This window comes from Sphaerodactylus townsendi, linkage group LG02 (assembly GCF_021028975.2).
Source record: "Sphaerodactylus townsendi isolate TG3544 linkage group LG02, MPM_Stown_v2.3, whole genome shotgun sequence".
Taxonomy (NCBI): Eukaryota; Metazoa; Chordata; class Lepidosauria; order Squamata; family Sphaerodactylidae; genus Sphaerodactylus; species Sphaerodactylus townsendi.
Genome location: NC_059426.1, coordinates 77,763,956 through 77,777,963, shown reverse-complemented (window position 1 = coordinate 77,777,963; position 14,008 = coordinate 77,763,956). Strand labels below are relative to the sequence as shown.

The 14,008-nt window shown below is 77.3% G+C and overlaps 1 protein-coding gene across 1 annotated transcript in view; it reads left to right on the top strand.

The window, feature by feature from the left end:
* Positions 1–14,008, top strand: part of SLC25A22 (solute carrier family 25 member 22) — an 85,564-nt gene that overhangs the window by 41,822 nt on the left and 29,734 nt on the right. The window contains exons 2-3 of the mRNA XM_048484567.1: positions 354–468; positions 4,422–4,547. Of these exons, the coding sequence (XP_048340524.1) occupies positions 449–468; positions 4,422–4,547 (146 nt within the window). The 5' untranslated portion in view covers positions 354–448. The remainder of the gene's footprint in view (positions 1–353; positions 469–4,421; positions 4,548–14,008) is intronic.

Sequence of the window (14,008 nt, the reverse complement as noted above, 5' to 3'; positions counted from 1 at the left end):
ATACTGTCTTTCCCAGTTGGGACCTGAGGGAGAGACTGACTGGACCAAGGACATCCAGCAAGCTTCCATGGCATAGTGGGGATTTGAATCTGGGCCTCTTGCCTCCTAGTCTGACACTAACCTTCGGGCTGTGCTGGCTAGAGGGACGTTTTCCTTTTCTCAGTTTTGGGTATCCTTGGGCAAGTCAATACATTTGATTCCTCCATCTGCAAGATGGTGATATCTCGAAAGGTCTACTTTGCAGGATTCCTTTGAGCATGACACAGGATGCACTGAGCTTTTAATTGCATGACATGCCTGTAGCAATTATTGTGAATAACTGTTTTGCTGTTGTTTCTGTTATCTCTTCCCAGGAGCCAAGTTGTTTGGAGAAGGTGACTGAAAACTAAGCATTTGAAAATTTTGGGGACTAACAAATCTAGCTCCAACAAGATAAAATCTGAATTAAATGGCTGATAAACAGATCAGGTAAAAACTGTTTTTCATTCACTCTCAGCTTTGCTTTCTGTTCTTGTTTGTTTTCTTATTTCCTCATGTTACCCTCATACTGTCCTTTCTCAAAGACCCTTCCAATGCTTTCTTTCTTCTCAGCCCTTTGTTTTCTAATGATGTCACATGCTGAGTGCACAACATCTGACAAAACCTCTTGTCAAAACATGGCATTAGATCAGTCATACTTGCTTATTAGGGCTTACATCAACTCAAAGAGGCCATTTTATATGTGGGTAACAGGACAGGGGAAGCATTTAACCCCCCGCCCTTCCCTAGTTCTGTGGCCTTGATTAGTATCAAATACCCCTTCCCCACTGACTAGTGTTTGTGGCTAAAATTACACAATGGGAGATCAAATCACAAATCCCTAATGTTGCATGCAGTTTGACCTTTCGCTAGCATTTCAATGCATTTGCAGTTGACAAAATAAGCAACAAACTGTAGATGTTAGAAGAAAAGAAAGAAAAGAAGAGTTAGTTGTAATATTCCATTTAGAGGAGTTATGAAATGATTTACAGTCACCTTCCCTCCCCCCCTCCACAACAGGCACCTTGGGACATAGGTGGGGCTTAGTGAGTTCTGAGAGAACTGTGACTAGTTTAAGATTACCCAGCAACCTTCATATGGAGGAGTGGGGATTCAAACCTGGTTCTCCAGATTATTGTCTCCATTAATTTATTTATTTATTTATTTTATTTATTTTTTCAATTTATATACCGCCCGATCCCCGGAGGGCTCCGGGCGGTGAACAACAGGAGCAATCATACAATTATAAATACATAGGCCCCATCATAAAATGACTTAAAACTCATAAAAACAGCGAATACTATAATACATAATAGATAAATAAATAGAAGGCGTCTGGCTCAATTTAAAACCTACCTCCCTGAGGGGGGCTGGTGGAGCTCCCCGCGTGAGGAGACATTCCTGATGTAAATCCTTCCAGGCATAGAGCGGTAAGGGGGCACCATATTAGCAGCTGGACACTCCAAAGGCCCGGTGGAACAACACGGTCTTACAGGCCCTGCGGAACTCACCCAGGTCCCGCAGGGCCCGGACAGCTGGAGGAAGGGTGTTCCACCAGGCCGGGGCCAGTGCCGTAAAGGCCCTGGCCCGCGTGGAGGCCAGCCGCGTCATAGAGGGGCCGGGGACCACCAGCAGATTGGCCTCTGCAGAACGCAGAAGTGAACAATGATAGCTTGCTAAATATAATGTTGATCTCATCACAAAGACTTTGGAAGTGAATCCATGAAATGTACTTGAGCATTCTACTTTGCCCACAGTGAGTGTGCCTGAGTGAGTGGTCTGTGCATAGCTTTGATTCTTTGGCTTTTCTGTACACCCCAAAAGGTAAAGTCTAGGTTAATAGCTTCTGAAATTGAAAGCAGTGTTCTGCTTGCTGTTGTCCTTTGATAAATGGCCTTTTAATTCTTCACCTCTTAAGTACAAAGCTACATTATCTCCTTCCTCACAGGAGACCTTCCATAGTTTTCACATTTAAATGCTTCAAGCTGCAGAGGAGTTTTGGTAGGATTACCCTTGCAAATGTTTGAAAAGTACTGTTAAGGGAAATGGCCTGGCATAAAGAGAAGAACAGAAGTTCTTGGTTTAGCCAGGGCCTTTGGTTTTGACTGACAAGTTTTAGCAGGATACTTGTGTTAGGCCAGGTTAAATGTGAGGCACAGAATTTCCCCTGTGTGATGTTGCACAGTCTGGGGGACTTGTTTAATCAGTTCTGCAACCCCTGCATGATTGCTATGTGTGCTTAGTTGGCATGGCAGGACAATATCTGCAACAGATATGGATTGCTGGTGTGTAACTGAAACACAAGTAAACCCTTTTCCAACAAATGAACCAAGTGCGGTCAATAGTGATGTGGTGAAAGTAGCTTGCTCTCACTGTTGAAAATAGGCCTTTTTGGTGGGAAAGGGTATAGTTGACCACTGTGGAGTCATAGGCACTGGCCTGGTAGAGGGTGTTCTGCTTGCTGTGAGAATGGAGACAGGAGGAGGCTGTGGAGTTTTGTGGCTCAGCGGCGCATCAAGTCAGTGGCGTATTTGTGGAGGGTGCAAAAATTTCAGATTCCTGCATGTGTTTTTTGTTTTTTTTAGTGTTTTTTCAGTTCTCGGCCTGCAGGGCGCACAGTTTTTAGGCTAGCAGCACCACAATTTCAGGGATTTTTCAGGAGACCCTCCTGATGATACCACCCAAGTTAGGTGAGGTTTGGTTCAGGGGGTCCAAAGTTATGGACTCCCAAAAGGGGTGTCCCATCCCCTATTGTTTCCAAGGGGAGCTAATAGGAGATGGGGGCTACACCTTTGAGGGTCCATGACTTTGGACCTCCTGAACCAAATTTCACCAAACCTTGATGGTATCATCAGGAAAGTCTCCTAAAGATACCCTGAAATGTTGGTGCTGCTAGCTTAACAATTGCACCTCTGACAGCAGGCACCCCTTAAATTTCCCCAGAATCTCCTTTTAAATCCACCCCCTTTGGCACGGACTTAAAGGGAGAATCTGAAGTCCTCAATTTAAACAACATTGAAAGTGATGCTGTTTGGGGGTGGATTCCACTGGAGGTGTTTCGTGAGAGATGATGCTGATGATGCCACAACAGGTCCCTCTTGATGTGCCTGGATTTCCCTCCCCTCAAAAGAACAACACCCCCCCCCAAACTCTGCAGTCAATGCCCAGAGGAACAACAGGCATGCGGTCTTCCTCTTCTTACACTCTTGGTTTCATCAGCCATGACTTGGGGGAACAAGAAGCCGCTCTTCAGTCTCTGGACTGGGTTGGAAAGGAAGACACTGCGTCAAGCCCAGACACAGCAGTTCTGTACCCCATGCCAGTTCTTCACCTGGCTCTTCCCTTGTTCCAGCAGCAGCCAGTGCTCAGAGTGAGTTGTTCCCTCACACAGCACTGGAGAGCAGTGAATGAGCGAGTGGGACTAAAGCACTCCCGCACCTCCCAGCCAACCCTTCTCTTGTCTCTCTACCGCCCCACCTTCTCACACCTCTCTCTGGCTCTCTCTGCATCACTTTCCCTGTACCACAATGCTGCTACTTCGCTGCCTGCCTGAGGAAAAGCAGAATGGAGGGAAGAGCTGCCTTGGGCAAAGTGTTCCATCCCTGCCAAAAATGCCAAGGTTATTGCGCCTGGGCTGTGGGCATGCTTACTTGGAAGTAACCCTCTCACATGCCCATGCGACTGTTTCCCTACTGAGGCGGTCATCCAAAAAATATGGATTTGGCCATAAACTGTCCTGAAATTTGTTTGGGATGCTACTTAACAAGTAAATAAACCGAGGGGCCAATTGTTAATCTCCTCAGGACACCTGGGGGCTCTGCATGTTCACTTTACTGACTGATGAAGAGTGCGATTCTCTGCAGCCCAAACTCTGGTGGAAGAGAAAACAGGAAAAGGAAAAGAAAGCAAAGAAAGGGCAATTATTCCAAGAAACAGATAGGCACAAAGACCACCGCGGAGCATTCAGCTACAAAGAAGGTCCAGGAAGTAGTGGTGAATGAATTTACAATTCTACTTAATTCTTTTGGTGGAAAAGCGTTTAGTTGTTTTGCATAAATTGTAGCACAGAGAAGCATTTTTTTGCTCACAAGCATTACATAAAAGTCAAGTCTACATCTCGGTGCAGCAACAACAACAAAGCATCTTGTAGCACGTCAAAGACCTCTGGATTTATTCTCTGGCCAAAGCATTTGTCGATTAGAAGCCACTTTGTGACTTCATGGATCTGTTGGACCGGGCTCTAATCAATGAATGTTTGTGCTGTAATAAATCTGTTTGTCTTTAAAGTGCCATGTAACTCTTTCAGGTTTCCTGTGGTAGCTGTTCTGTGGTCCAGCCGTTGAGTTGTCTTTTCCCTTTGATATCCGTTGACACTCTGCTTCTGTGTTTTCTTTTCCCCACAGTTTACCTGCCAAGTTGATCAATGGAGGGATAGCTGGGCTCATTGGGGTAACCTGTGTATTTCCTATTGACCTGGCGAAAACTCGCCTACAGAACCAGCAAAATGGCCAGAGGATGTACACCAGCATGTAAGTTCTCTCTTGTTATTTTTTAAAAAAACCTCTAGTGAAGTGACAAATTATTGGTTGTCACTGTTTTTATTTGTTTGTTTGTTTATTGTTTAGATTTTTATACCGCCCCATCCCCAAGGGGCTGTTTGAGTGAACTGCTTTGCAGTTTTTTCTTGGTTATCCTCACTGTACCCTTGTGAAGTGGGTCACTACCCCCCCCCCACCCCCCCCCCCCCCCCCCCCCCCCCCCCCCCACCCCCCCCCCCCCCCACCCCCCCCCCCCCCCACCCCCCCCCCCCCCCACCCCCCCCCCCCCCCCCCCCCCCCCCCCCCCACCCCCCCCCCCCCCCACCCCCCCCCCCCCCCACCCCCCCCCCCCCCCACCCCCCCCCCCCCCCACCCCCCCCCCCCCCCACCCCCCCCCCCCCCCACCCCCCCCCCCCCCCACCCCCCCCCCCCCCCACCCCCCCCCCCCCCCACCCCCCCCCCCCCCCACCCCCCCCCCCCCCCACCCCCCCCCCCCCCCACCCCCCCCCCCCCCCACCCCCCCCCCCCCCCACCCCCCCCCCCCCCCACCCCCCCCCCCCCCCACCCCCCCCCCCCCCCACCCCCCCCCCCCCCCACCCCCCCCCCCCCCCACCCCCCCCCCCCCCCACCCCCCCCCCCCCCCACCCCCCCCCCCCCCCACCCCCCCCCCCCCCCACCCCCCCCCCCCCCCACCCCCCCCCCCCCCCACCCCCCCCCCCCCCCACCCCCCCCCCCCCCCACCCCCCCCCCCCCCCACCCCCCCCCCCCCCCACCCCCCCCCCCCCCCACCCCCCCCCCCCCCCACCCCCCCCCCCCCCCACCCCCCCCCCCCCCCACCCCCCCCCCCCCCCACCCCCCCCCCCCCCCACCCCCCCCCCCCCCCACCCCCCCCCCCCCCCACCCCCCCCCCCCCCCACCCCCCCCCCCCCCCACCCCCCCCCCCCCCCACCCCCCCCCCCCCCCACCCCCCCCCCCCCCCACCCCCCCCCCCCCCCACCCCCCCCCCCCCCCACCCCCCCCCCCCCCCACCCCCCCCCCCCCCCACCCCCCCCCCCCCCCACCCCCCCCCCCCCCCACCCCCCCCCCCCCCCACCCCCCCCCCCCCCCACCCCCCCCCCCCCCCACCCCCCCCCCCCCCCACCCCCCCCCCCCCCCACCCCCCCCCCCCCCCACCCCCCCCCCCCCCCACCCCCCCCCCCCCCCACCCCCCCCCCCCCCCACCCCCCCCCCCCCCCACCCCCCCCCCCCCCCACCCCCCCCCCCCCCCACCCCCCCCCCCCCCCACCCCCCCCCCCCCCCACCCCCCCCCCCCCCCACCCCCCCCCCCCCCCACCCCCCCCCCCCCCCACCCCCCCCCCCCCCCACCCCCCCCCCCCCCCACCCCCCCCCCCCCCCACCCCCCCCCCCCCCCACCCCCCCCCCCCCCCACCCCCCCCCCCCCCCACCCCCCCCCCCCCCCACCCCCCCCCCCCCCCACCCCCCCCCCCCCCCACCCCCCCCCCCCCCCACCCCCCCCCCCCCCCACCCCCCCCCCCCCCCACCCCCCCCCCCCCCCACCCCCCCCCCCCCCCACCCCCCCCCCCCCCCACCCCCCCCCCCCCCCACCCCCCCCCCCCCCCACCCCCCCCCCCCCCCACCCCCCCCCCCCCCCACCCCCCCCCCCCCCCACCCCCCCCCCCCCCCACCCCCCCCCCCCCCCACCCCCCCCCCCCCCCACCCCCCCCCCCCCCCACCCCCCCCCCCCCCCACCCCCCCCCCCCCCCACCCCCCCCCCCCCCCACCCCCCCCCCCCCCCACCCCCCCCCCCCCCCACCCCCCCCCCCCCCCACCCCCCCCCCCCCCCACCCCCCCCCCCCCCCACCCCCCCCCCCCCCCACCCCCCCCCCCCCCCACCCCCCCCCCCCCCCACCCCCCCCCCCCCCCACCCCCCCCCCCCCCCACCCCCCCCCCCCCCCACCCCCCCCCCCCCCCACCCCCCCCCCCCCCCACCCCCCCCCCCCCCCACCCCCCCCCCCCCCCACCCCCCCCCCCCCCCACCCCCCCCCCCCCCCACCCCCCCCCCCCCCCACCCCCCCCCCCCCCCACCCCCCCCCCCCCCCACCCCCCCCCCCCCCCACCCCCCCCCCCCCCCACCCCCCCCCCCCCCCACCCCCCCCCCCCCCCACCCCCCCCCCCCCCCACCCCCCCCCCCCCCCACCCCCCCCCCCCCCCACCCCCCCCCCCCCCCACCCCCCCCCCCCCCCACCCCCCCCCCCCCCCACCCCCCCCCCCCCCCACCCCCCCCCCCCCCCACCCCCCCCCCCCCCCACCCCCCCCCCCCCCCACCCCCCCCCCCCCCCACCCCCCCCCCCCCCCACCCCCCCCCCCCCCCACCCCCCCCCCCCCCCACCCCCCCCCCCCCCCACCCCCCCCCCCCCCCACCCCCCCCCCCCCCCACCCCCCCCCCCCCCCACCCCCCCCCCCCCCCACCCCCCCCCCCCCCCACCCCCCCCCCCCCCCACCCCCCCCCCCCCCCACCCCCCCCCCCCCCCACCCCCCCCCCCCCCCACCCCCCCCCCCCCCCACCCCCCCCCCCCCCCACCCCCCCCCCCCCCCACCCCCCCCCCCCCCCACCCCCCCCCCCCCCCACCCCCCCCCCCCCCCACCCCCCCCCCCCCCCACCCCCCCCCCCCCCCACCCCCCCCCCCCCCCACCCCCCCCCCCCCCCACCCCCCCCCCCCCCCACCCCCCCCCCCCCCCACCCCCCCCCCCCCCCACCCCCCCCCCCCCCCACCCCCCCCCCCCCCCACCCCCCCCCCCCCCCACCCCCCCCCCCCCCCACCCCCCCCCCCCCCCACCCCCCCCCCCCCCCACCCCCCCCCCCCCCCACCCCCCCCCCCCCCCACCCCCCCCCCCCCCCACCCCCCCCCCCCCCCACCCCCCCCCCCCCCCACCCCCCCCCCCCCCCACCCCCCCCCCCCCCCACCCCCCCCCCCCCCCACCCCCCCCCCCCCCCACCCCCCCCCCCCCCCACCCCCCCCCCCCCCCACCCCCCCCCCCCCCCACCCCCCCCCCCCCCCACCCCCCCCCCCCCCCACCCCCCCCCCCCCCCACCCCCCCCCCCCCCCACCCCCCCCCCCCCCCACCCCCCCCCCCCCCCACCCCCCCCCCCCCCCACCCCCCCCCCCCCCCACCCCCCCCCCCCCCCACCCCCCCCCCCCCCCACCCCCCCCCCCCCCCACCCCCCCCCCCCCCCACCCCCCCCCCCCCCCACCCCCCCCCCCCCCCACCCCCCCCCCCCCCCACCCCCCCCCCCCCCCACCCCCCCCCCCCCCCACCCCCCCCCCCCCCCACCCCCCCCCCCCCCCACCCCCCCCCCCCCCCACCCCCCCCCCCCCCCACCCCCCCCCCCCCCCACCCCCCCCCCCCCCCACCCCCCCCCCCCCCCACCCCCCCCCCCCCCCACCCCCCCCCCCCCCCACCCCCCCCCCCCCCCACCCCCCCCCCCCCCCACCCCCCCCCCCCCCCACCCCCCCCCCCCCCCACCCCCCCCCCCCCCCACCCCCCCCCCCCCCCACCCCCCCCCCCCCCCACCCCCCCCCCCCCCCACCCCCCCCCCCCCCCACCCCCCCCCCCCCCCACCCCCCCCCCCCCCCACCCCCCCCCCCCCCCACCCCCCCCCCCCCCCACCCCCCCCCCCCCCCACCCCCCCCCCCCCCCACCCCCCCCCCCCCCCACCCCCCCCCCCCCCCACCCCCCCCCCCCCCCACCCCCCCCCCCCCCCACCCCCCCCCCCCCCCACCCCCCCCCCCCCCCACCCCCCCCCCCCCCCACCCCCCCCCCCCCCCACCCCCCCCCCCCCCCACCCCCCCCCCCCCCCACCCCCCCCCCCCCCCACCCCCCCCCCCCCCCACCCCCCCCCCCCCCCACCCCCCCCCCCCCCCACCCCCCCCCCCCCCCACCCCCCCCCCCCCCCACCCCCCCCCCCCCCCACCCCCCCCCCCCCCCACCCCCCCCCCCCCCCACCCCCCCCCCCCCCCACCCCCCCCCCCCCCCACCCCCCCCCCCCCCCACCCCCCCCCCCCCCCACCCCCCCCCCCCCCCACCCCCCCCCCCCCCCACCCCCCCCCCCCCCCACCCCCCCCCCCCCCCACCCCCCCCCCCCCCCACCCCCCCCCCCCCCCACCCCCCCCCCCCCCCACCCCCCCCCCCCCCCACCCCCCCCCCCCCCCACCCCCCCCCCCCCCCACCCCCCCCCCCCCCCACCCCCCCCCCCCCCCACCCCCCCCCCCCCCCACCCCCCCCCCCCCCCACCCCCCCCCCCCCCCACCCCCCCCCCCCCCCACCCCCCCCCCCCCCCACCCCCCCCCCCCCCCACCCCCCCCCCCCCCCACCCCCCCCCCCCCCCACCCCCCCCCCCCCCCACCCCCCCCCCCCCCCACCCCCCCCCCCCCCCACCCCCCCCCCCCCCCACCCCCCCCCCCCCCCACCCCCCCCCCCCCCCACCCCCCCCCCCCCCCACCCCCCCCCCCCCCCACCCCCCCCCCCCCCCACCCCCCCCCCCCCCCACCCCCCCCCCCCCCCACCCCCCCCCCCCCCCACCCCCCCCCCCCCCCACCCCCCCCCCCCCCCACCCCCCCCCCCCCCCACCCCCCCCCCCCCCCACCCCCCCCCCCCCCCACCCCCCCCCCCCCCCACCCCCCCCCCCCCCCACCCCCCCCCCCCCCCACCCCCCCCCCCCCCCACCCCCCCCCCCCCCCACCCCCCCCCCCCCCCACCCCCCCCCCCCCCCACCCCCCCCCCCCCCCACCCCCCCCCCCCCCCACCCCCCCCCCCCCCCACCCCCCCCCCCCCCCACCCCCCCCCCCCCCCACCCCCCCCCCCCCCCACCCCCCCCCCCCCCCACCCCCCCCCCCCCCCACCCCCCCCCCCCCCCACCCCCCCCCCCCCCCACCCCCCCCCCCCCCCACCCCCCCCCCCCCCCACCCCCCCCCCCCCCCACCCCCCCCCCCCCCCACCCCCCCCCCCCCCCACCCCCCCCCCCCCCCACCCCCCCCCCCCCCCACCCCCCCCCCCCCCCACCCCCCCCCCCCCCCACCCCCCCCCCCCCCCACCCCCCCCCCCCCCCACCCCCCCCCCCCCCCACCCCCCCCCCCCCCCACCCCCCCCCCCCCCCACCCCCCCCCCCCCCCACCCCCCCCCCCCCCCACCCCCCCCCCCCCCCACCCCCCCCCCCCCCCACCCCCCCCCCCCCCCACCCCCCCCCCCCCCCACCCCCCCCCCCCCCCACCCCCCCCCCCCCCCACCCCCCCCCCCCCCCACCCCCCCCCCCCCCCACCCCCCCCCCCCCCCACCCCCCCCCCCCCCCACCCCCCCCCCCCCCCACCCCCCCCCCCCCCCACCCCCCCCCCCCCCCACCCCCCCCCCCCCCCACCCCCCCCCCCCCCCACCCCCCCCCCCCCCCACCCCCCCCCCCCCCCACCCCCCCCCCCCCCCACCCCCCCCCCCCCCCACCCCCCCCCCCCCCCACCCCCCCCCCCCCCCACCCCCCCCCCCCCCCACCCCCCCCCCCCCCCACCCCCCCCCCCCCCCACCCCCCCCCCCCCCCACCCCCCCCCCCCCCCACCCCCCCCCCCCCCCACCCCCCCCCCCCCCCACCCCCCCCCCCCCCCACCCCCCCCCCCCCCCACCCCCCCCCCCCCCCACCCCCCCCCCCCCCCACCCCCCCCCCCCCCCACCCCCCCCCCCCCCCACCCCCCCCCCCCCCCACCCCCCCCCCCCCCCACCCCCCCCCCCCCCCACCCCCCCCCCCCCCCACCCCCCCCCCCCCCCACCCCCCCCCCCCCCCACCCCCCCCCCCCCCCACCCCCCCCCCCCCCCACCCCCCCCCCCCCCCACCCCCCCCCCCCCCCACCCCCCCCCCCCCCCACCCCCCCCCCCCCCCACCCCCCCCCCCCCCCACCCCCCCCCCCCCCCACCCCCCCCCCCCCCCACCCCCCCCCCCCCCCACCCCCCCCCCCCCCCACCCCCCCCCCCCCCCACCCCCCCCCCCCCCCACCCCCCCCCCCCCCCACCCCCCCCCCCCCCCACCCCCCCCCCCCCCCACCCCCCCCCCCCCCCACCCCCCCCCCCCCCCACCCCCCCCCCCCCCCACCCCCCCCCCCCCCCACCCCCCCCCCCCCCCACCCCCCCCCCCCCCCACCCCCCCCCCCCCCCACCCCCCCCCCCCCCCACCCCCCCCCCCCCCCACCCCCCCCCCCCCCCACCCCCCCCCCCCCCCACCCCCCCCCCCCCCCACCCCCCCCCCCCCCCACCCCCCCCCCCCCCCACCCCCCCCCCCCCCCACCCCCCCCCCCCCCCACCCCCCCCCCCCCCCACCCCCCCCCCCCCCCACCCCCCCCCCCCCCCACCCCCCCCCCCCCCCACCCCCCCCCCCCCCCACCCCCCCCCCCCCCCACCCCCCCCCCCCCCCACCCCCCCCCCCCCCCACCCCCCCCCCCCCCCACCCCCCCCCCCCCCCACCCCCCCCCCCCCCCACCCCCCCCCCCCCCCACCCCCCCCCCCCCCCACCCCCCCCCCCCCCCACCCCCCCCCCCCCCCACCCCCCCCCCCCCCCACCCCCCCCCCCCCCCACCCCCCCCCCCCCCCACCCCCCCCCCCCCCCACCCCCCCCCCCCCCCACCCCCCCCCCCCCCCACCCCCCCCCCCCCCCACCCCCCCCCCCCCCCACCCCCCCCCCCCCCCACCCCCCCCCCCCCCCACCCCCCCCCCCCCCCACCCCCCCCCCCCCCCACCCCCCCCCCCCCCCACCCCCCCCCCCCCCCACCCCCCCCCCCCCCCACCCCCCCCCCCCCCCACCCCCCCCCCCCCCCACCCCCCCCCCCCCCCACCCCCCCCCCCCCCCACCCCCCCCCCCCCCCACCCCCCCCCCCCCCCACCCCCCCCCCCCCCCACCCCCCCCCCCCCCCACCCCCCCCCCCCCCCACCCCCCCCCCCCCCCACCCCCCCCCCCCCCCACCCCCCCCCCCCCCCACCCCCCCCCCCCCCCACCCCCCCCCCCCCCCACCCCCCCCCCCCCCCACCCCCCCCCCCCCCCACCCCCCCCCCCCCCCACCCCCCCCCCCCCCCACCCCCCCCCCCCCCCACCCCCCCCCCCCCCCACCCCCCCCCCCCCCCACCCCCCCCCCCCCCCACCCCCCCCCCCCCCCACCCCCCCCCCCCCCCACCCCCCCCCCCCCCCACCCCCCCCCCCCCCCACCCCCCCCCCCCCCCACCCCCCCCCCCCCCCACCCCCCCCCCCCCCCACCCCCCCCCCCCCCCACCCCCCCCCCCCCCCACCCCCCCCCCCCCCCACCCCCCCCCCCCCCCACCCCCCCCCCCCCCCACCCCCCCCCCCCCCCACCCCCCCCCCCCCCCACCCCCCCCCCCCCCCACCCCCCCCCCCCCCCACCCCCCCCCCCCCCCACCCCCCCCCCCCCCCACCCCCCCCCCCCCCCACCCCCCCCCCCCCCCACCCCCCCCCCCCCCCACCCCCCCCCCCCCCCACCCCCCCCCCCCCCCACCCCCCCCCCCCCCCACCCCCCCCCCCCCCCACCCCCCCCCCCCCCCACCCCCCCCCCCCCCCACCCCCCCCCCCCCCCACCCCCCCCCCCCCCCACCCCCCCCCCCCCCCACCCCCCCCCCCCCCCACCCCCCCCCCCCCCCACCCCCCCCCCCCCCCACCCCCCCCCCCCCCCACCCCCCCCCCCCCCCACCCCCCCCCCCCCCCACCCCCCCCCCCCCCCACCCCCCCCCCCCCCCACCCCCCCCCCCCCCCACCCCCCCCCCCCCCCACCCCCCCCCCCCCCCACCCCCCCCCCCCCCCACCCCCCCCCCCCCCCACCCCCCCCCCCCCCCACCCCCCCCCCCCCCCACCCCCCCCCCCCCCCACCCCCCCCCCCCCCCACCCCCCCCCCCCCCCACCCCCCCCCCCCCCCACCCCCCCCCCCCCCCACCCCCCCCCCCCCCCACCCCCCCCCCCCCCCACCCCCCCCCCCCCCCACCCCCCCCCCCCCCCACCCCCCCCCCCCCCCACCCCCCCCCCCCCCCACCCCCCCCCCCCCCCACCCCCCCCCCCCCCCACCCCCCCCCCCCCCCACCCCCCCCCCCCCCCACCCCCCCCCCCCCCCACCCCCCCCCCCCCCCACCCCCCCCCCCCCCCACCCCCCCCCCCCCCCACCCCCCCCCCCCCCCACCCCCCCCCCCCCCCACCCCCCCCCCCCCCCACCCCCCCCCCCCCCCACCCCCCCCCCCCCCCACCCCCCCCCCCCCCCACCCCCCCCCCCCCCCACCCCCCCCCCCCCCCACCCCCCCCCCCCCCCACCCCCCCCCCCCCCCACCCCCCCCCCCCCCCACCCCCCCCCCCCCCCACCCCCCCCCCCCCCCACCCCCCCCCCCCCCCACCCCCCCCCCCCCCCACCCCCCCCCCCCCCCACCCCCCCCCCCCCCCACCCCCCCCCCCCCCCACCCCCCCCCCCCCCCACCCCCCCCCCCCCCCACCCCCCCCCCCCCCCACCCCCCCCCCCCCCCACCCCCCCCCCCCCCCACCCCCCCCCCCCCCCACCCCCCCCCCCCCCCACCCCCCCCCCCCCCCACCCCCCCCCCCCCCCACCCCCCCCCCCCCCCACCCCCCCCCCCCCCCACCCCCCCCCCCCCCCACCCCCCCCCCCCCCCACCCCCCCCCCCCCCCACCCCCCCCCCCCCCCACCCCCCCCCCCCCCCACCCCCCCCCCCCCCCACCCCCCCCCCCCCCCACCCCCCCCCCCCCCCACCCCCCCCCCCCCCCACCCCCCCCCCCCCCCACCCCCCCCCCCCCCCACCCCCCCCCCCCCCCACCCCCCCCCCCCCCCACCCCCCCCCCCCCCCACCCCCCCCCCCCCCCACCCCCCCCCCCCCCCACCCCCCCCCCCCCCCACCCCCCCCCCCCCCCACCCCCCCCCCCCCCCACCCCCCCCCCCCCCCACCCCCCCCCCCCCCCACCCCCCCCCCCCCCCACCCCCCCCCCCCCCCACCCCCCCCCCCCCCCACCCCCCCCCCCCCCCACCCCCCCCCCCCCCCACCCCCCCCCCCCCCCACCCCCCCCCCCCCCCACCCCCCCCCCCCCCCACCCCCCCCCCCCCCCACCCCCCCCCCCCCCCACCCCCCCCCCCCCCCACCCCCCCCCCCCCCCACCCCCCCCCCCCCCCACCCCCCCCCCCCCCCACCCCCCCCCCCCCCCACCCCCCCCCCCCCCCACCCCCCCCCCCCCCCACCCCCCCCCCCCCCCACCCCCCCCCCCCCCCACCCCCCCCCCCCCCCACCCCCCCCCCCCCCCACCCCCCCCCCCCCCCACCCCCCCCCCCCCCCACCCCCCCCCCCCCCCACCCCCCCCCCCCCCCACCCCCCCCCCCCCCCACCCCCCCCCCCCCCCACCCCCCCCCCCCCCCACCCCCCCC